This window comes from Myotis daubentonii, chromosome X, assembly GCF_963259705.1.
Source record: "Myotis daubentonii chromosome X, mMyoDau2.1, whole genome shotgun sequence".
In the NCBI taxonomy this organism is placed as follows: domain Eukaryota; kingdom Metazoa; phylum Chordata; class Mammalia; order Chiroptera; family Vespertilionidae; genus Myotis; species Myotis daubentonii.
In genome coordinates this window covers 25,593,671-25,613,051 of record NC_081861.1, presented here as the reverse complement: position 1 = coordinate 25,613,051, position 19,381 = coordinate 25,593,671, and the positions used below count along the sequence as shown (strand labels likewise).

The 19,381-nt window shown below is 40.6% G+C and overlaps 1 protein-coding gene, 1 long non-coding RNA gene and 1 pseudogene across 2 annotated transcripts; 2 read left to right on the top strand and 1 right to left on the bottom strand.

The window, feature by feature from the left end:
* The first annotated feature begins 488 nt into the window (after positions 1-488).
* Positions 489-10,703, top strand: VGLL1 (vestigial like family member 1). The gene is made up of 4 exons (XM_059678635.1): positions 489-672; positions 6,885-7,304; positions 10,163-10,219; positions 10,549-10,703. Exons 1-4 carry the CDS (start codon positions 489-491, stop codon positions 10,701-10,703), a joined length of 816 nt encoding a protein of 271 aa, XP_059534618.1.
* A 458-nt stretch (positions 10,704-11,161) lies between these two features.
* Positions 11,162-11,674, top strand: LOC132223785 (uncharacterized). The gene is made up of 2 exons (XR_009450518.1): positions 11,162-11,306; positions 11,521-11,674. It is a non-coding gene; the product is annotated as an uncharacterized LOC132223785 (long non-coding RNA).
* Positions 11,675-11,924: 250 nt separating this feature from the next.
* Positions 11,925-14,347, bottom strand: LOC132223437 (peptidyl-prolyl cis-trans isomerase FKBP1A-like; annotated as a pseudogene).
* Positions 14,348-19,381: the final 5,034 nt, after the last annotated feature.

The following is a 19,381-nucleotide window of genomic DNA, read 5'->3' as shown; positions in this document are numbered from 1 at the left end:
AGGAGGAGTGGGAGAATTTGATGTGTTTTATTCTCTCGTATGGAAGTAGTCAAGATGGAAAGCAATGCTTACTATGACTATTGAAATTGTCAATACACACTGGATTGCTTAGTCAGGGAACCTCATCCCTTTTTCCAGGAGGATCATGTAGTTCTGGGAGGAGGAAGGCACTTCCCCAGAAAGCAAGTAACCTCATGATTTGGCCTCATTATTATTATTTTCTTTCATTTCCTAATGCTCTTCTAGTCATGTTGCCAGAAAATTCTTCTAATTTGTAAGAAAGGGCCCCTTCAGTTTCCTAAACACTGATCAGATCAGGCTCCTCAGCTGGTCCTCAGATCAGCACAGTGTGGTTGTTGAACTTGTACTTCATAGGAGCTAACTTCTTGCCCCCCAAGGATACTGCTCATCCAAACTATAGCCAAGCCACTTGGAAAATAGTACCAGTAATATTTCTCATTTTATCTGCAGCTATTACCTATATCACAATGGAAGAGATGATACAGAAGCCTATAAAGACTGAGTGGAATTCTCGGTGTGTCATTTTCACCTATTTTCAAGGGGACATCGGCAGCGTAGTGGATGAACACTTCTCCAGAGCTCTGAGCAATGTCAGGAGCCCCCAGGAATTGAGCCCCTTCAGCCAGAGTGGAGATGTGATCCTGAAGAATGGTGAGCATGTTGTGGGGGAATAGGCTGGAACTTCCAATCGAGGCTATCACTGAAAGATAGTTCTCTGATTCTCTTAATGCACATACATATGTATATATTTGCTGAAGGCAAGCCATATTGTCAGAAAGATGCTGCCACCCCCTTCTTAGAAGTTTAATGTGATAATGGACACTGTTTAATCAAATTAGTTCACCTATTTCACTGTTTCCTCAATTGTGTCAAGTGCTGGGTGGATTAACTACTTGATACACAATAAGAGCACCATAACTGTTTGCTATTATTACCTTTACTAGTATTATTATTATTACCATTATTATTATTATTATTATTTCTACTACTGCTGGCTTCACAGGGGCAAGATGACCAAATTATTATTATTATTATTATTATTATTATTATTATTATTATTTCTACTACTGCTGGCCTCACAGGGGCAAGATGACCAAAATATTCACAATATAAAAAAGCATGTCCCATATAGGTACACCCAGACTCCTCTCTACTAATAGTGGATGATCTGATGGTCAGGGAAGCGGCCAGAGAGAGGTAGATGGAACCTTACCACATCCCTCTTTGCACTCTTAACAGTATCAGGGGTGTCTATTGCATTAACTATTTAGTAATTATTTTTAAATATACATTCTTATATCTCAAAACAATTATTTCAAGAGCTATGTAAAAAATGTGCTCATCAAAATATCTAGGTTTGGAGAAAGCCATAAATAAGCTGGCAAGCCCTGCAGTATGGCTTTTATGGACCCTGGGCACTTTGCTTCATAGGCACATTCCACTGTAAAGATATGAAAAAGGACATTTTTTCCTAAAATGGCATAAAAGCAAAATAATCTAGGATGCATTCATTTTATATATTCATTATAATTATTATATTTATTTTTTCTTACAATTTTAAAGGCAGTTAAAATATTTTCATGGGCTCCTAAAAGTATTCATGGGCCCTAGACACTGTACCTGCTGTGCCTAATGGAGAAGTCACCCTGCTAGATGGATGTGATTTGATAGGGCTCTTTATCACCTTTTTGAAATGTGCAAATAGACCAGGGTCTGATTGATTTTTAAAAAATATGTTTTTATAGATTTTTAGAGAGAGAGGAAGGGAGAGGGAGAGAGAGAAAAACATCTGGCCCTGACCTGTCACCTTTTGGTGCATGGGATGATGCTCAACCAACTGAGCTAGGCCAGCCAGGGCAGGCCTGATTGATTTAAGAGCTCTTCATTGCAGTTGCTGAGCGCACATTGAATGCCTTGCTCCCACTGGAAGATGTACATGCCTCCAAATTGGACACTTTGTGCAAAGTGGCCATGCAGGGCCTCTTTGCACAACCTGAGATAAAACATAGGAAGAGCTCCTGAACCTATGTTGTTAGAAGATAGGAGATGGGTTACTTTTGGGGATGGGGGCTAGTGACTGGATGTGGGCACGAGGAGGGCTTCTGGGATGGCGATCACGTTCTGTTTCTTTTTTTTTTTTTAATATATTTTATTGATTTTTTACAGAGAGAAAGGGAGAGGGATAGAGAGTTAGAAACATCGATGAGAGAGAAACATCGATCAGCTGCCTCCTGCACACCCCCTACTGGGGATGTGCCCACAGCCAAAGTACATGCCCTTGACCGGAATCGAACCTGGGACCCTTGAGTCCGCAGGCCGACGCTCTATCCACTGAGCCAAACCGGTTAGGGCCACGTTCTGTTTCTTGATCTAGGTGCTCATTACTCAGTTCATGAAAATTCCCAAGCTGTACACTTTATTTGTAAATTTTTCTGCATGTGTGTTTTACTTCATAAAACCACTTTACAGTAGATTTCTATATCCTCACAGCATAGGAAACTGCAGGGTAAATGACATGGTGCATCACACATATGAGTGATAGACTGAAACCCAGGTCAGTCAGACTCCAGAGCCAATCTCTTGACTACTTCACTGTCCTTCCTTTGTAGACTCTGACAACACCCTGGCAAGAGAGTTAATAATGCCCATAAGAACTATAGCTAATACTGTTTACAATGGCTAACATTTACTGAGCACATACTTTCTGTGAGTGAGACCTCTTGTTAAGGGTGTCACATGGATGATCTCATTGAATCCTCATACCAACTTACTGGTTAACTCTCACTGTGTCCATTTCATGGTAAAGAAACTGAGGCTCAAAGAGTCCAGGATCCCACAGCTAGAAAAGGGCAGCCATTCACAAGCAAATCAGTTTGATTGCAGATTTTGAGCTCTTAGCCACTTTCTGTATTTCACATGTTCTGTATTTCATCTCCATTTTCAGTTGGGAAAGGAATCTGGATAAATCACCAAAACACTAGGTATCTCAGGGAAATGATTGTGAAGTATGGTGAGGGACTGAACAGTACCCCACCTCCACTCCCAGTGCCCAAGAACAGGACTGTCTCCTATAAGCTGTCCCCTCTGTCTCTGGTATCATTTTTATCTTAGCTAATACAAACAATATAATGCAAAGAAGGCAGAGAGGAGAGAGTCAATGTGTGCAGATTGGGCAGGCCAAAGTTTGGACTTTCATGGTATAAGATGTGGGTGTGTGTTCTGAGGGATCTCAGTTTCAATGTAATCACAAAGCAAGATTTGTATTAAAGGTAGAGACAGAGAGAGGGAAAGAAAGAAAGAAAGAAGAAAGGATGGATGGAAGGGAATCTGGTATTTATATGTTGGTCTTATCATAATTATGACCCAGAGTCACTGAGTCAAGAGGTTTTTACTTTAAAATAACTTTTTCTAACCACAAAAATAATGTGTTAATTTTTGAAGAATTTATAAAACACGGGTAAGCAATCAGGGCACAAAACCACATGTGCATCTATGCACACATACTAAGTTTTACAACATAACATTATTTTGCACAAAATGGGTTGTAACTTTTTTAAATCAACAATAGTCATATATCTCTCTCTATGCCATTATATGTTCTACTACAACATCAAGAATATCCTCCTTATAGACATACCAAATCTATTAAAAGTTTTAGACATTTAGGTTATTGCCAATCTTTAACTGTATTATAAATGTCACTTTGAATCATTGTAGCTAAATTTATGCATGCATCATTGATTATATCCTTAAAATAAATTGCTGTAAGTGCAACGATTGGGTCAAAGGGTACACACAAATTTTAGGGTTTTGACATGCACTGACAAAGCACTCCCCAGAAGTGTTATGCCCATCTGCCACCCATCCAAACCTAGTAGTGTGAGAAAATGCCCATCTCACAGTACTCTTTGCAATGTTGGAGAGGCATAGCCAGTAAGAGCATGAGGTTTGGAATCAGACAGATTTATCACTTGCTAACTGTGAATTAGGCAAATTATTTTAACCTCTCTGAGTCTCTATTTTCTCATCTGGGTTACTACATAAGACCACAAATGCAGAATGTTAAGCAAAGTGTCTGCTCCATAGTAAGTGCTCAATAAAGAAAAGCTTTTCTAGATTTATAGTTGTTCCTGCCCATCTCTGACATATTCTTCCCTGGGAATGGACACATACTGAGCACAGGCTTCTGAAATCTCTTTTAGAGCCAGTATCTATTCGATCCTGCACATTATCCCTGAAGTGCTGCTGCTGTGGGCTTTTTTGCTTAGTCCTTTCCTCTCTTCCCTTTTTGGCACTGAGGATAGGAGGACACTCAGGTCTCATACATTACCATTTTGCTTTTTCCTAGGTTGATTATATGAGTGTTGCAAACTAGGAAAGAAACCTATGAATATGAGCCCAAACTGGGTTTATAAACCAAAATAATGATTAATAATAATAGCAACAGCTATCACTATTGAGGGCCTATTATGTACCAGGAACTGTGCCATATCCTTTAAGTGGATTGTCTCATTTAATGTCACAACAGTCCCAGAGGCTCAGAGGTGGGTGGGGACATGCTCAGTGTCACACAGCTTGGAAGGAGCAGAGCTGGGATTAGACTCCAAACCTGTCTGACATCTGACATCGAAGTCTGTGCTCTTAACCACTTTGCATGCTGCTCTCATCAGTGTGGAAAGATTTAATGGAGGAGTATGTGTGTGTGCATATGTTTGAGAATGGGTACATGTGTGTGTAAGCGTATGCGTACATTCATTAGAATAATATTTAGTCAGGGCCTACTAAGTGCCAGGCACTGTGCAAGTTCCTGAGAATATGGTGGTGAAGAAAAGAAAAATTATCTCAGTCCTCTCAAAGTTTACTGGCTAGTGGAGAAGGCTAAGAGTGAGTGAATGAATAAATAAAGAAATTACAGGTTAGGATTACTGCTATGAAGGAAATAAACAGAACATAGTCACAGTCAATAGCAGGATAACAAACTCTAGATTGGAGGGTCAGGGAGATCCTTTCTGAGAGAGTGCATTCAGTGCCTAGGTCATATGTACAAGATCAGTAAGGCCAGTTCAGATGGAAACTACCCAGTTGTTGGAGGCTACACATTGTTTTTAATTTGTTCTTAGGGCATGTGGTACCCTCATTGAATACAAAGAATGGACAATGATTATACTTAGTTAGCTTAATCACTCTATTTGTGCTATACAGTGCTCTGAATTGCTACTCTCCTGCAGATAATCAGTTTTCAAAAGTAGCATGCATCCCCGGGAACAAATCTTATTATATGTTTCCTTGCTCTTGATTTCATTGAAAGAGGCCAATCATTGTAAATGATGTGAAATGTTGGGCAGAATGTCTGTGCCTCGTAGGTTAGGGCTTTTTTGCTCTTACATCTCTATGACATCGAAAAGCTAGGGTGGTGGGTGGGAGCACTCCAGTATCACTGGGTAGACCTCTCAGATGTTTTTATCTTGTACAGAATCCAGGCAAACTGACCACTCAGAAGAACTGAGAGGCACATGTGGAGGGGAAAGAGACCAGACAGCCTCTCCAGCCTTCCAATCTTCCTCTGTCTCTACACCCATGCCCCCTTCATTATCTTGGATAGTTGAGAGGTTCCAAGCTTTAAGTATCTGCTAAAACTCTCTCTTCTTCCCCTTTTGCTTGAATGGGTGTTGAGAATAGAGAAAACATCCATCATGAAACATCCATGTCATGAACTATCCTGGACTTCTTGAGAACTCAAATTCTGCTGCTATTTAAAGGTACAATTAGAATTAGTGTTTCTGAGACCAACGGAGTCTCCATCCTCATTAGTTAGTCCGCAAGAAGAAACTAAGTTATTGCTTGATCTTGAATGCTTTGCTTATGTAGGAAGAGGTCCAAACAACCATTTCCCTACCCCATCACTTATCACTCCAGCTTAGATCCCTACATGGCTAATCTGCTTTGCTAACTTGGTCCAGTCTCCTAACATCCCCATGCCCCAAATTCCTCTTGAAAATGGGGTTTCAACCCCTAGATTTGTATAAGTGATGGACACAGGCAAGTGTTACACCCCTTATAAAGTTCAGTGGAGTCTTCATAGTCTGTGTACTTCAAGGATCAGCTATAAAATAAAGCCAAACAACAGCAACAACCACACACAAATCACCTTTAATCAAGCAATCCTTCAAAAGTTTCCCTGTGGGGCTAGTTGGACAAGGATGCAAAAATGTATATACAAAGGTGTTCATCACAATGTTGTTAATAAAAAAAATTGCAAATAACTGAGTTTCTCACAAATACAATGTTTGCTAGTCAAGTTACTACCTAATGATAGAATACTGTGCAGCCATTTAAAAAGCTGGTGTTGTCTCCATTCATGTCTATGAGGGATATTTGTAGTATTTTAATGATGTGAAAGCAGCCTTAAAAACAATATGTGATGTGAAAACAATGCAGCCCTGGCCAGGTAGCTCAGTTAGTTAGAATGCCATCCCAATATGTCAAGGTTGTGGTTTGATCCCCAGTCAGGGCACATATATGAATCAACCAGTGAATGCATGAATGGGTGGGACAACAAATTGATGTTTCCCTCTCTCCTCCCTTCCTCTCTCTTTCTTTCTAAAATCTCTCTCCTCTCTCTAAAATCAATCAATAAAAATAATACAATGCATACATGAATAAAAACAAACCTTAGTAAGAAATAAATATACCTAAAGGTGGACAATGGTGGTCTCTGCATATTATGATGAGTTTTTTTTAATCTTTTCTACATTTATTCACATTAAAAAATATATTATGTATTAACCAGAAAAATTAAGTTACTTCCATTTTGAAAACAATAAATACATACCTAACATGTCTTCTAAATCTTTCCTTCCCAGATAGTGACATGCCTCCAAATCAGTGGCGTTTCTCTTCTCAGTGGACAAAGCCACAACCAGAAGTATCTTTTGCAAATGGCACCGTCAACTGCATCACGAATGGGTTTGGTCCCATGGCTATGGATCAGTACCCAGTGCCCCTGACTGGGAGTCCCTCTGTTCAGCCTGGTGATCTGTGGCATTTCTCCTCCCTAACCAGCCCAGGATCTCCAGAGCCAGAATATCCTCATGCCTTCTCTGCTGGGCATCTGGTTCCAGAGGCCCAGCCTAATGGGAAATATGAGTCCCTCCTAAATTTCTTCCAGCAAGAGAGATGTGTAGCCTATCCTCAGCAATCTGCCATGTGGGAGAATTGCAACTCCGCCCAGGCAGCCAGAAGCACGGGAATGCCCTTCAACCTGCCTTCCAGCTCAGCCCACTGTAAGTAAATGCTTGCCTCTGGTTGGTTGGGGTTGAGAGTGAGTTGGCATGAGGTGGGTTGTCAAGACTAATTGCTGCTACTCTGGACATGGAGGTTCTGAGGGACAGAATGTTCTGCTTAAATGTTCCATATATCTTCACTAGGCTTCAATGACATTCACAGTTTAATGAATAAGGGTTACATAGAGAGCCAGTCAGATGAACTTGACCTGGAATATTCATCCAGTCTGTTGACTTGGACTTATCCTAGAAAAAGGATGGGTTGCTACCTAAAATTGTAGCGTCTGTATTCACATCACTGTGAGCCACCAAATAATCCATTTGTAAAACAGAACTCGGCGCTATACCTATAAGCTAAAACTCTATTCTTCAAACAGGTTGGCAACTTGCAATGATGTCAGGCTCAGTCAAAAACAAAGGCAATATATACCGGCCATCTGCTCCACACACTAAAATTCAAAGCAACTGTAGAGGCATCCTATTGCTTTCTGGAGACCATCACAGTGCCTGGTTTTCCGTGGAGTCTTGTTCCCTGATCATCACCCATCCCACTGAACTAAAACACTTCTTCACTTACCCACTCATTCAAAAAAATATTTAATTAGTGCTTACTAGATGAAAAAGTCCCATAAAAAAGATTCCTTTCTTTGTAAAAATGTGGGGAAGAATTGGCCCCGGGGTACATTTTCACCAAAAGAGCAACCCACTCTGCTATAAGATTTGCCTTTCACATGAAATACTGAAGATATACACTGAGTGGCCAGATTATTATGACCACCTGATGTTTGTAGGCAAATTAGCTATAATTTCACGCTGAAGTTGCTAGAGGGCCAGACCATTATAAATAGGGAAGCAGGTTGTTTACCACGACAGTAGAAGTGATTTTTCCAGAAGATATGGGTAAGCAACATGATTTAACAAACTTTGAATGTGGTCTATATTTGAACGTGAGTGGCCAGATTATTATGACCACCCCATCAGTACTTCATTGGACCACCTTTTGCCTTCAATAATGTGGCGATTCTTCCTGGCATTAACTCCACGAGATGTTGAAAGGTGATGTGAGGAATCTGACACCATGCCTGATGAATAGCACTGTCTAGTTCTGTGAGATTTGATGGTTGTGGAACCAGCTGCCTAATGACTCTTAACTTCGTCCCACAAATGCTCAATTGTATTGAGATCTGGTGATTGTGGGGGCCACCTAAGCAAGGTAAAGTCTCCCTCATGTTCTTGAAACCACTCCTGCACAATACAATCACTGTGGCATGGCGCATTGTCTTGTTGGAGGAAGCCATCTCCATTGGGATACGCCATCAACATGATAGGATGAACTTGATCAGCAACGATACTTAGATATGTTGTGCTATTCAGACATTGTTCCACACGAATTAAAGGGCCCAAATCATGCCAGGAAAACATGCCCCAAACCATAACACTGCCCCCACCAGCTTGAAGGGTTGTACTCATGCATGTGGGGTGCATGCTTTCATGCTGTTTTTGCCAAATTCTAACTCTGCCATCTGCATGATGCAACTGGAAACGTGATTCATTGGACCACATGACTTTTTTCCAATGCTCGACTGTCCAATCCTTGTGTTCCTGTGCGAATTGGAGACGTTTTATCTTGGTAACTGCAGACAGCAAAGGTGTTCAAACAGGCCTTCAGCTTCCATATCTCATACAATGCAGCGTACGGCTAATTTTCCTACAAACGTCAGGGGGTCATAATAATCTGGCCACTCACATTCAAATATATACCATGTTCAAAGGCTGTTCAATCGCGTTGTTTACCCATATCTTCAGAAAAAAATCACTTCTACTGTCGTGGTAAACAACCTGCTTCCCTATTTATAATGGTCTGGCCCTCTAGCAACTTCAGTGTGAAATTATAGCTAATTTGCCTACAAACATCAGGTGGTCATAATAATCTGGCCACTCAGTGTTTGTGTGAGTGTGTGTGTGTGTGTGTGTGTGTGTGTGTGTGTGTGTGTGTATTAGTTGTCTGTACTCTGGGTGAATTTTCTTTTATAGTTCTCAAATCCATACATATCTGTGGTTCTAGTGTCCCATGCCTGAAATAAATTGCTAAAAGCTGCCTTTACTCTGAACTAAGTATATAGTACACAAAGAGTCTGTTCAGCATAGTCTTCCTAAGTCAGACCTTGTGTTCCATCCTAATGTTGAAAACATTTTCCATTAAGGTACCAGTCCATCACTTACAGAGTTTGATTAAAAATGTACATATTTAAAAAGAGTAAATTATAAATGTCATGATTGGGAAACCTATGAAAATTCCCACCCGATACTCTGTCAAAAATCTGTTTCTACTATATTCAGAGGGAAGATTAGGCCAACTGTGTTTGTGTATATGCCAGTGTATATACACAGCAGAGTCCTGTTTCAACAGTTGGTTAGAACACAGATGGCTTAAATTATCGCCTCCCAAACATAACTCTATAGTTCAAATCCAATTCAGCAAATACTTAGTGAGCTTCTACTATAGGCAAAACTAAAAGGCAGGCATATTCTCAAATGTTTGTCACTGCAGTCTTGACTGCTGCAAAGTCTTAGAACTTTTCTGCTAATGTTGACATTAGTCATATGAATTGGTGACTGATGCTTCCAGATCTGTTCAGGAAGTTAGTGACACTTAATCAAAAACACTGCCTAGAAGATGGGGACAAGGCTCAGGGGACCTTAAAAACAGAAGCTTTTCTGTTTTTGTAGCATCTAAGAAAATATGCCAGGTGTCCACAAACCGAGGAGCAAGTGATTTGGAGGTCCTGGGGTACAACTGAGCACTTACTAACCCAGCCCTAGGAATTTCATTTTCAATCATATTTGTTCTTTACTAGGCAAGAAATATTTCCGCCCAGATCGTGGATCTGCCAGTGCCAGCCTTGCAAGTGGAAGTAAGTATGCGGTTCTGCTTTTGATAGTGTGTCTCTGTGTCCTGAGAACAAACTTGAGGAGAAGCTTGTAGTATAAAAACCAAGATTTTTAACAACTGAAAAGACCCTCATTTGTATTATTTAGTATTTTCATAGTTAGAACTTGTTTCATCAGAATCTCAAAGATTCCATGCACTCGGAATCTTATAAAATTCTTGAGCATTTTCTTATTTTGACATAGATGCAACTCTATTGAGTTTTTAAAAAAAATCTGAGCTGGATTTAACTGAGTTTACTGAGGTGACCCAGAAAAATGAACAAGTTCATAATATTAGTTTGTTCTGTCCCAGATGTCCAGTTTTCAGTTAAGAACACAGGACTACTCCAGAACTCTACAGTCAGGGAAAATGACACTGGTGACCAAAGGCCAGGACTATGGCTTCACACTCAATTTGAAAGTGGTGTTGGTAGGAACTTACAAATAAGGACAATCTGGGTGGAATGACATGAGGATTTTTTTAAAAGCCAGTGTAAAGAACTTTCATTGTAATAATAAAACTTGAAACTCATATGTAATGCAGGGGAGGTGGATGGGAAGTAGGCAGCAATAATTTCTTTCACCAAATCACTACACAGGACAACAAAGGAATAAGAGGAGGGGAAAAAAGCCAGGAAACTTTCAGCTCAGCAGGGGGAGGTGAGCATCAAAAAACAGGAGATGCTGAAGCTGTGATGACCAGCATCATTTTCTTAAGACAGCACTCAAAGATTTGTCATGATGGCTGGGCTTTCATTGGGTTTTAAGTGTCTATAAACAGCACCTTCAATTTAAACTTTTGATTTAAGTTCTTAAAATTTAGAGAGTGGAGCCTGGATAGCTATGACATAAAAATCCTGAATATATATTAGAAAAAAACAACAACACAGGATTGGGGGTGGGGGGAGAGACAGGACACAAAGAAGGCTTCAGAGGTCTCTGATGGCCCTGAGATATGGATACCTGTGGTGTCCAACATCGCAGTGAAAACAATTTGCTTTTAAAAGGCAGAGGGTTTAGGGGAGAGTGGGATGGGACAGTGGAGGCATGGGCTCTCCCCTCCCCACTTCAGTTTTGGGTAGGGCTCTTTTAAAAAAAATATTTTATTGATTTTTTACAGAGAGGATGGGAGAGGGATAGAGAGTTAGAAACATCGATCAGCTGCCTCCTGCATGTCCCCTACTGGGGATGTGCCCGCAACTAAGGTACATGCCCTTGACTGGAATCAAACCTGGGACCCTTCAGTCCGCAGGCTGGCACTCTATCCACTGAGCCAAACCAGTAGGGCTTGGGTAGGTCTCTTAATGCAACCCAAAGACATCTGTCAACTTGGAGATAATTTGGCCCTCAACAGTGCCTCAAGTCTGCTATGGCTTTGCAGGGCAGCAGTAAGAATGTTTAATATATAATAGATAAAAATTTCATCCAAAAAAATAAAATAAAGATTCTTGCATCCTCCACACACCAATTCCTAGTCTAAAGTCAACCCATTACTTGTGCAGTTAATACTTGAGTAATATGTAATTGGAAACCTAGATCCGAAAGACTGAAACTGAATCTTCACCCCAAAACAAAAAAGAGTAACTTGAGGTTTATGGCAAGTAATTTAGGTCAACACACATATGAAGAGAAAGGGGAAGAGCAAAGCTGGGTGACAGAACACATTCAGTCGGAGCAGATGTTTATACAAAAGTGTAGTGGAACATCAGGAAAAGCTCTGCACAGATTCGCGTGTGCGCGTTGGGGGCGCCAGATCCCTCCATGGCACATCCAAGCACAGGGAGCTCAGGGAGTAAGCCATTCCTGTCATTCCAGTTTTAGAAGTTCTACGTCAAAGAGAGTGGCATTGGGTGGAATGATGCCTTGGTGCCCAGTGGCACCATAGGCATAGTCTGGGGAGAGCGTTTGGCTCTCTGACCCACACTCATGTGGGCAACTTCTTCCCAGCCTTGGATCACCTCCTGCCTGCCTAGCATAAACTTAAAGGGCTTGTTTCTGTCCTGGGAGGAATCAAATTTCTTTCCATCTTCAAGCAGTCCCACGTAGTGCAGGAGGCAGATCTGGCCATGCTTTGGGAAGGTGCGCCCCTCTCCATCTGCACTCCCATAGCAGCGGGCGGGCTGCGGTGGCAGGCGCGGGTTGAGTGATTAGTGCAATTGACGTCAGCGGCTGGACTGAGAGCAGACCTGGAGACTGAGGCTTTGCCTCCTCCCTGTGCGCGATGCCTCAACATGAAGATCTTCATGGCCTGGGTTCAAATGTGGCTTTATTACTTACTATTTCAGGAACTTGGTTCCATTTCTTAACCTCTCCATACCTCAGTTGCCTTCTTTGTAAAATGAGGATTAAAATAGTGCCCACCTCAGGGTTTCTGTGAAGATAAAATGATAATATATGTAAACGATTTGAATTTATATCCTAATGTAAATTAGCCATAGTAAGCCACGAAACACACACACACACACACACACACACACACACACACACACACACACACACAACACAACACACACAGCATCTTGTATGCCAAAAGCTGTGCTTCATGCTGTGTTTGAGAGGAACAAAAGGAACAGCTACCACCATGGCACCTGATCTCAGGCACTTTACAGTCTAATGTAAAGTAGATGGGGAGGCGGGGGGCAACATATAGGCCGTACTAGAATGTCAGTTCCTTGAGGGCAGAGACTTTGAGGGGTGTGCCGCCATATCCACATTGCCAGCACCTGCAATATTGCCTAGCACAGAGGTCAATGCATATTTTATGAATGAGTGAATGCTGGAAACAATAAAAACATTGATAAGGGAAATGGTACAAATATATCTGCCAATGTAGTTCAAATTATTTTGTTTGAAGCCCTTGTTTGAGAGTAACAAATAAACAAGCCACAAACCACCCTGAGTGATTAATTGTACATGCCCAAATGAGGAGATGGATTTAGGGCTAGTTCAAGAGCCTTAGCATGACTGAGTCAGGTTTTGTATCAGTCTCTGCCCAAGGGAGTTAGCTCTGCTGGGCTTCTAATTAATGAAGTCAGGATTATAAAGTCTCCTAAATACTTGTTAATCATTTATACATTTTTAAATTATATTAAATTGTAAGCCTTAGAATTATTGAAAACTTGAGATGTTAAATTGTTCTAGGCCAAAAATAATAACATGTATGGGTAGTGACTATGAGACAGATACCCCACACACCATCCTGCTCAATCCTCACAATAACCTCATGATAGGCATATGAGTGTATCTTAGGCACTTTACACATTAGGTTTTCAGTAAATAGGGATTGAACAAATGAATAAATATTCCCATTTTATAGATGAAAAGACTGAGTTTCAAACAGGTGAAAAGACTTGCTTTAATATCACAGCAAGCAGCAGAGGTATCTCTGCTTTCACAGTGTCAAAATATGATCAAAATCATAAATTGCAATAAATAAATAATAAAAAAGAATTCCAACTTAAATCAAGTATGTCAACAGTAAAAATTAGCAACTGGTAAGATTGTTTTACTGTACATGGGTTCACTGTCTATCTGTGGCCAGGACACTATCCTAGAATAAGCAGAGGGATGTAAAAGGCTTGGAAAGCATTCAAAGGAGCAATATTACCTTAGGAAAGGGGCAGAGAATGAGCTTTCATGTGGAGAGTGGTTAAGGAGAGGTGACTATTCTGCCACTTTGGCTCTGAGCAGAGAGAGGCAGAAGAGCATGACAACTGTGAAGGGGGCAACTTAGGGCTCTGAATAAAAGGATCAGGGAACACAGAAAGCCCATGATGCATGCGCTTAGTCAGTCTCCCAGTCTTGCCTGATGGTGAGAACCACAGGGAGCGAGTTTGTGAAATGCAGACTCTGCACCCTCACTTTTTGGTTTGATATATTTGGCGTGGAACTCAGTTGCCTCTGTATGTTTGATTATATATATTTTATATTAACTTGATTTCAAAGTGAACTGGATGAACCTTTCAGGAGGAATTTTGGTTGTTCTGAAAGATTTCCTATGTGAGGCCCCAGATAAATTTTTGTCAAAAGAAGGAAGGCAGTCTCCTCCTGTCCTTCCAAAATGGCTTAGTCCCCACATGTGGGCTGTCAGGTACCTCAGAAGCAGTGACCATGTGGAACAGAAGAGCAATCAGCCAGAAGGGTAGTCAGATTTTCTCAAGGTGATTTAAAAACTTTGGTGCCAAAATTTTTAGTGAATTTTATTTTTTTCATTTGTAGAAATAACACGATGTATATAGCTTCTATGTCCACAGATAATAATAGCATTGGTATTGCTATTTGCCAGACTATATATGAATAAAACTGTCTTGGTCTCTCTCCTTATAGAGTCTAGTGGGAAAGGCAACCCCTCAACCAATAAAAGGAAAAATAACAAATTTGTAAGTTATGACTAAATGCGGTGAAGGAACATACAAGATGTTGAAATAGGGAAAGATGGGGGCCAACTTTGGATAAAGTGGTCAAAGAAGACTTCTTGGAGGAGGTGACATGTGAACAGAGGCCTGAAAGAAGTGAAGGAGCCAGCTTTAGGAAGAGTTGGGGTAGAGATGGAGGAAGCTTGAGTAAGCTGCCCCCTGCAAAGACCCAGAAGTATGAGAGGAATGGGTGAAAGATCAGTGTGGCCAGTGTAGTGAGAAACAGAGTAACACAAAAGCAGGCTGGAGAGGTAGACAGGGACCAGATGGCAGAGGGTCTTATGGGTCATTTTGAGAATTTGGATTTTATATTCTAAGTGATTTGGTGAACCCTGAAAGACGCTTATTAAATCCAATGTCCATTTAATGAGGTCACAAAAGCTGTGGTAGAGAAGATAGATTGAAGAAAGGCAAGAATGAAAATAGACCAGTTTGGAGGCAAGAAGCATGAGAAGATGATAACCTGGATTAGATTGTAGGAGTGGAGATAGAAGTATATGTATTTGATATCTATTTGGGAGGTTTAGCTCTTAGGATTTGCTAATGCTCTGGATGAGAGTGGCAAGGAAAAGGGAAGAATCCAGATTAGCTCTTTGGTTTACTGTTTGAGCAAGTAGGTAGATTAGTGGTACAAAATGGATCAAATAATATCAAAATGAGGAAGACTGTAGGAGACACAACTGTGTTGTGGCCCTGTAATGTCTGAGGTGCCTATAAAGTACCCAAGTGGATGTATCTTTTAAATAGTTGTATATGTAAGTATGGAGTTCAGAAGGGAACTCAGTAAATTTCTGAGATTGTTTGGTATATAAATGACATTTAAATCCATTGAATGGTCCCCTAGGAAGAGAGTGTAGATACAGAAGAAAAAAGGGCAGAAGACAGTTCTGGAATGTGCCAATATTTAGAGGTTGGGAACCCAAGAAACAAAAAAAGGATATGACAAGGAGCAGTAAGTGTGTGAGAAGGAGAACCAGGAGAGTGTGGTATTAAAAAAACTAAAAGAAGATAATTCAAAACAGAGATTGATCAACTGTATCAAAGGCTTCTGAGAGATAAAATTAGAGAAGGGTAGATAAATGTCTCTTGGATGTGGCATCAGAGATTTTGATAACCTTGTTAAGGGCAATTTTTGTTATGTGATATGTACAGAAACCAGATTGTAGTGGGTTGAAGAGTGAATGGGAGATGAGAAAGGGGATACAATAGTGCCAGCAGCTTCTTAGAGAAGTTTAGCATTGAGGGGGTAAATAGAAATGAGGTAGTAGCTAAAGAGACTAGTGGGGTAGGGAGGGATTTTTTAAAGGCAAATATTAGAACCTATTTGTATGGTAATGGGAAAGATCCAACAAAGATGAGGAGTTCGATGATGGAGGCGAATGAGGATAACTTCATGGGTGAGGTCATGGAGGAGATCTAAGGGACATAAGGAAGCATTGCCATTTGCTAGGAAGAGAGAACATTCTACTGTTGAAAGTGTACCAAAAAAAAAAAATAAAGATATAGGTACAAATATATTTACAGGCTTGTTTGTGGGGAATCTACAAGGTACTAATCAAATGATTTATATTTTCTCCTTCAACTATGGGGCAAGATCATCAGCTAAGATTGAGAATGTGTGATATTGGGCACTGGGAAAGAAAGCCTTCTGGTAGCCAGATATGAGCAGGATTTCTGAGTGCTAATCTCAAGTCTGAGATCATGAGTTTCATGTGGAAACAGTTAGCTGGGTTGTGTGATTTTCACCAGTGTTGTTACATTAGTGTAATGCACACAGAAGGCAAATTGTGAGGCTCAGCCAGGGTTGAGGTTTTGGCAAGTGAGTATGATGGATCAAGAAAGAGGAAAAGGAGTCTAGGGTATTACAAGTGAGTGATTATCGCAAGGGACCATTGTGTCTAAGCTGCACAAAGAAGGAAACAGACAGATGGAGGGTAATGGGTGGTGGATGTTGATGGAATGGAGGATTAGATTATGTAAAAATGCAGTAATAAGACTAAGCCAATGAAATGGGAAGGGGTGGTTGGAGAGTAGATGTTTGAAATTGAGATGACAAGGGTACCACCTGTGTAGATGATGACAAAGTCTAGTATGTGACTATGGGAATGTCTGACTGAGGTAAAGTAAAGTAAAAGGTCATCAGGGATGAGGAGAATGACAAGAATCACAGAAGTGAAGCAAAATAAGAACCAATATCTACCTGTAATGGAAGTGCTATTATTATGCAGTTAACAGAAAAATTGAGGTTTACATAGGTTAAGTAACTTGCCCAAAGTCAAGGTGAGTAAATGCCAGAGTCAACTTTTTCTGACTTCAAAAGTCTTGGTCTTATCCAAGACCAAGCTGTAGTGTGACCACAAATTCCTTTACTACAAATAAAGACATTGCCTCTTTAACAAAATAGTAGCTAACATTTACTGAGCATATATATATGCCAAGCACTGTTCTAAGGGCCTTACATGTGTTTAACTCACTTAATCCTTCCAGAATCTTAAGAGGCAGGTATCATTAGTACTCACATTTAACAAATGGGGTAAGTGGAGTTCAGATAGCCCTTAGGTTAACTTGCCCAACGTCACACAGCTAGGCAGTGGTGAGGTCAAGGTTCAAACCTGTATTCATTTAACCCCCAGAACCAGCTTCTTTCTCATCATGCTTATCTTGTTTTTCAGAAAGCCAGTCTCCAGAGAGAAGAAAAGATTTGTTCTTTTATTGAACTTCAGTTTAAAGAAAAGAATTCCTTTTTCCAAACCTGCTCATGATTTTCTACTGTGAAACCAGAGGATCTAAATACAACACGGTCCTTTTCTCTTTTTGTCACTAAAGAGCACTGAGTCTAGAGCAAGTTTCCTTTCTCCCTAAAATTGTACACTTCTCTTCCTTTGCACCTATGCTCTATGGCAGGGGTTTTAAAATTTGTTAAGTGATTCCCCAGCGCATAAAATCATTAGAAAAGCTATTCAGGGATGGGAAGCATGGGTCCCACCTGCTTGCTCATCCCACCCTGCCACTGCACCACTGCTCTCCTACTTAGAAATCATAGTACACTTACTCTCTACCAGAAGGATCTTTCAAACCAAGACTGACTGTGGGGTATTCTACGAGGTTGTCCCACTTTTCCAATTGAATAGAGATACCAGGATCAGTATTAAGCTTTCCAACCTTAACCAGACTGTGATCAGCTTCACGCCTACCTTTACCAAAATCAAAATGAAAAAATGGGGTGGGCAAGGTAATGGGTTGAGGCTGTCTATTCTGTGCATCCTCAAAGTCTAGAAGAAAACTGAAAAGGTCTCAGGCTGACCCTGATGAATGAAATAGTTTCACTTGGAAATTTGGACTCCTCACTTCTAAAAAAGTGATTCCTACTGGAATTGCTGAGAAATCTGAGGACTAACTTATTGAAGTTAGTTAGCAAACTGCCTCATTCCAAGTTGGACCTAGAGTAAGTTTTGTATCCCAAGCATTTCTTAGCCGCAGTTCCATGAGTTCCTGTCTGCCCTCAGTCTGAGGGTGAGGACTCTGGCATCTGATACTCCACAGGTATTCATTTGGACCTTGGCGGCACCTTGCAGCTTTCCACAGGGGCCAACCTAATTTACATAAACAACGTAACATTTCCTTTAGCTCTTTCACTGTTAGTGACATCTGGGAAAATTAACTTTTTTTCAGCACAGAACCTTTGGGGCCACCCATGTAAATAACACACAGTATCTTAGATGAATTAGAGGTGAAAGGAAATGGTTGGTCCAAGACATAGCAGCAAGACCTCCCTGCAGATTGTTCCTAGTAAAATGACAAATTTCTCTAAACTCATTAATCTCTCTAACGTAGTAGACAACCTTGCGTCCACTGTGAGCTTGATACTTAACATGTGACAACCCTGGAAGCCCCTGCAGTCAATGTTCCCCATTCACACTCCACTTGTTCCTGTGTACTGCTTAGAGGGTAAATAATAAAACTTCAGTTTTCTGAATTGTGCTGTTCTTTTTTTAAAAATATATTTTTATTGATTTCAGAGAGGGAGAGAAAAATAGAAAATGATGAACAAAATAGACCCAGAGACATAGAAGCATGGAACAGACTGATGAATCTCAGAGTGGGGGGGGGGTGTGTGGGGAGATTAATGGGGGAATTTATATGCATATGTGCATAGCCCATAGACACAGACAATAGTGTGTTGAAGGCCTGGGAGGGGTGGGTACAGGGTGAAGAGGATCAGTGGAAAAAGGGGAGGCATTGTAATATTTTCAACAATAAAGATACATTTACAAAACATAAAGATGTGCCCCACTTTATTAAAAAGTTTAATATGTAAAAATCTTAAAAAACACAAATATCAATGATTAGAGAAAATCATTGATTGGCTGCCTCCTGCTTGGCCTGTACTGGGGATTGAGCCCAAAACCCAGGTATGTGCCCTGACAGGGAATCAAACCATGACCTCTTGGTTCATAGGTCAATGCTCAACCACTGAGCAACACCAGCTGGGCTGGATTACACTTAATTCTAAATTCTTTCACATCCATGATCTTATGCAAAGTTTCCAATAACCCTGGGATTGGCATTATTATCTTCACATAGTACATGTGGATACTGAGAGTCAGAGTTGATAAATGGCTTGCCAAGATCTCATAGCCAGGAGTAGTGCTAGTGCTGAAGACATGTCTGACCTCAGAGCTCTTTTCTCTCTAACACAGTGGTTCTCAACCTTAGCTGCACATTAGAATC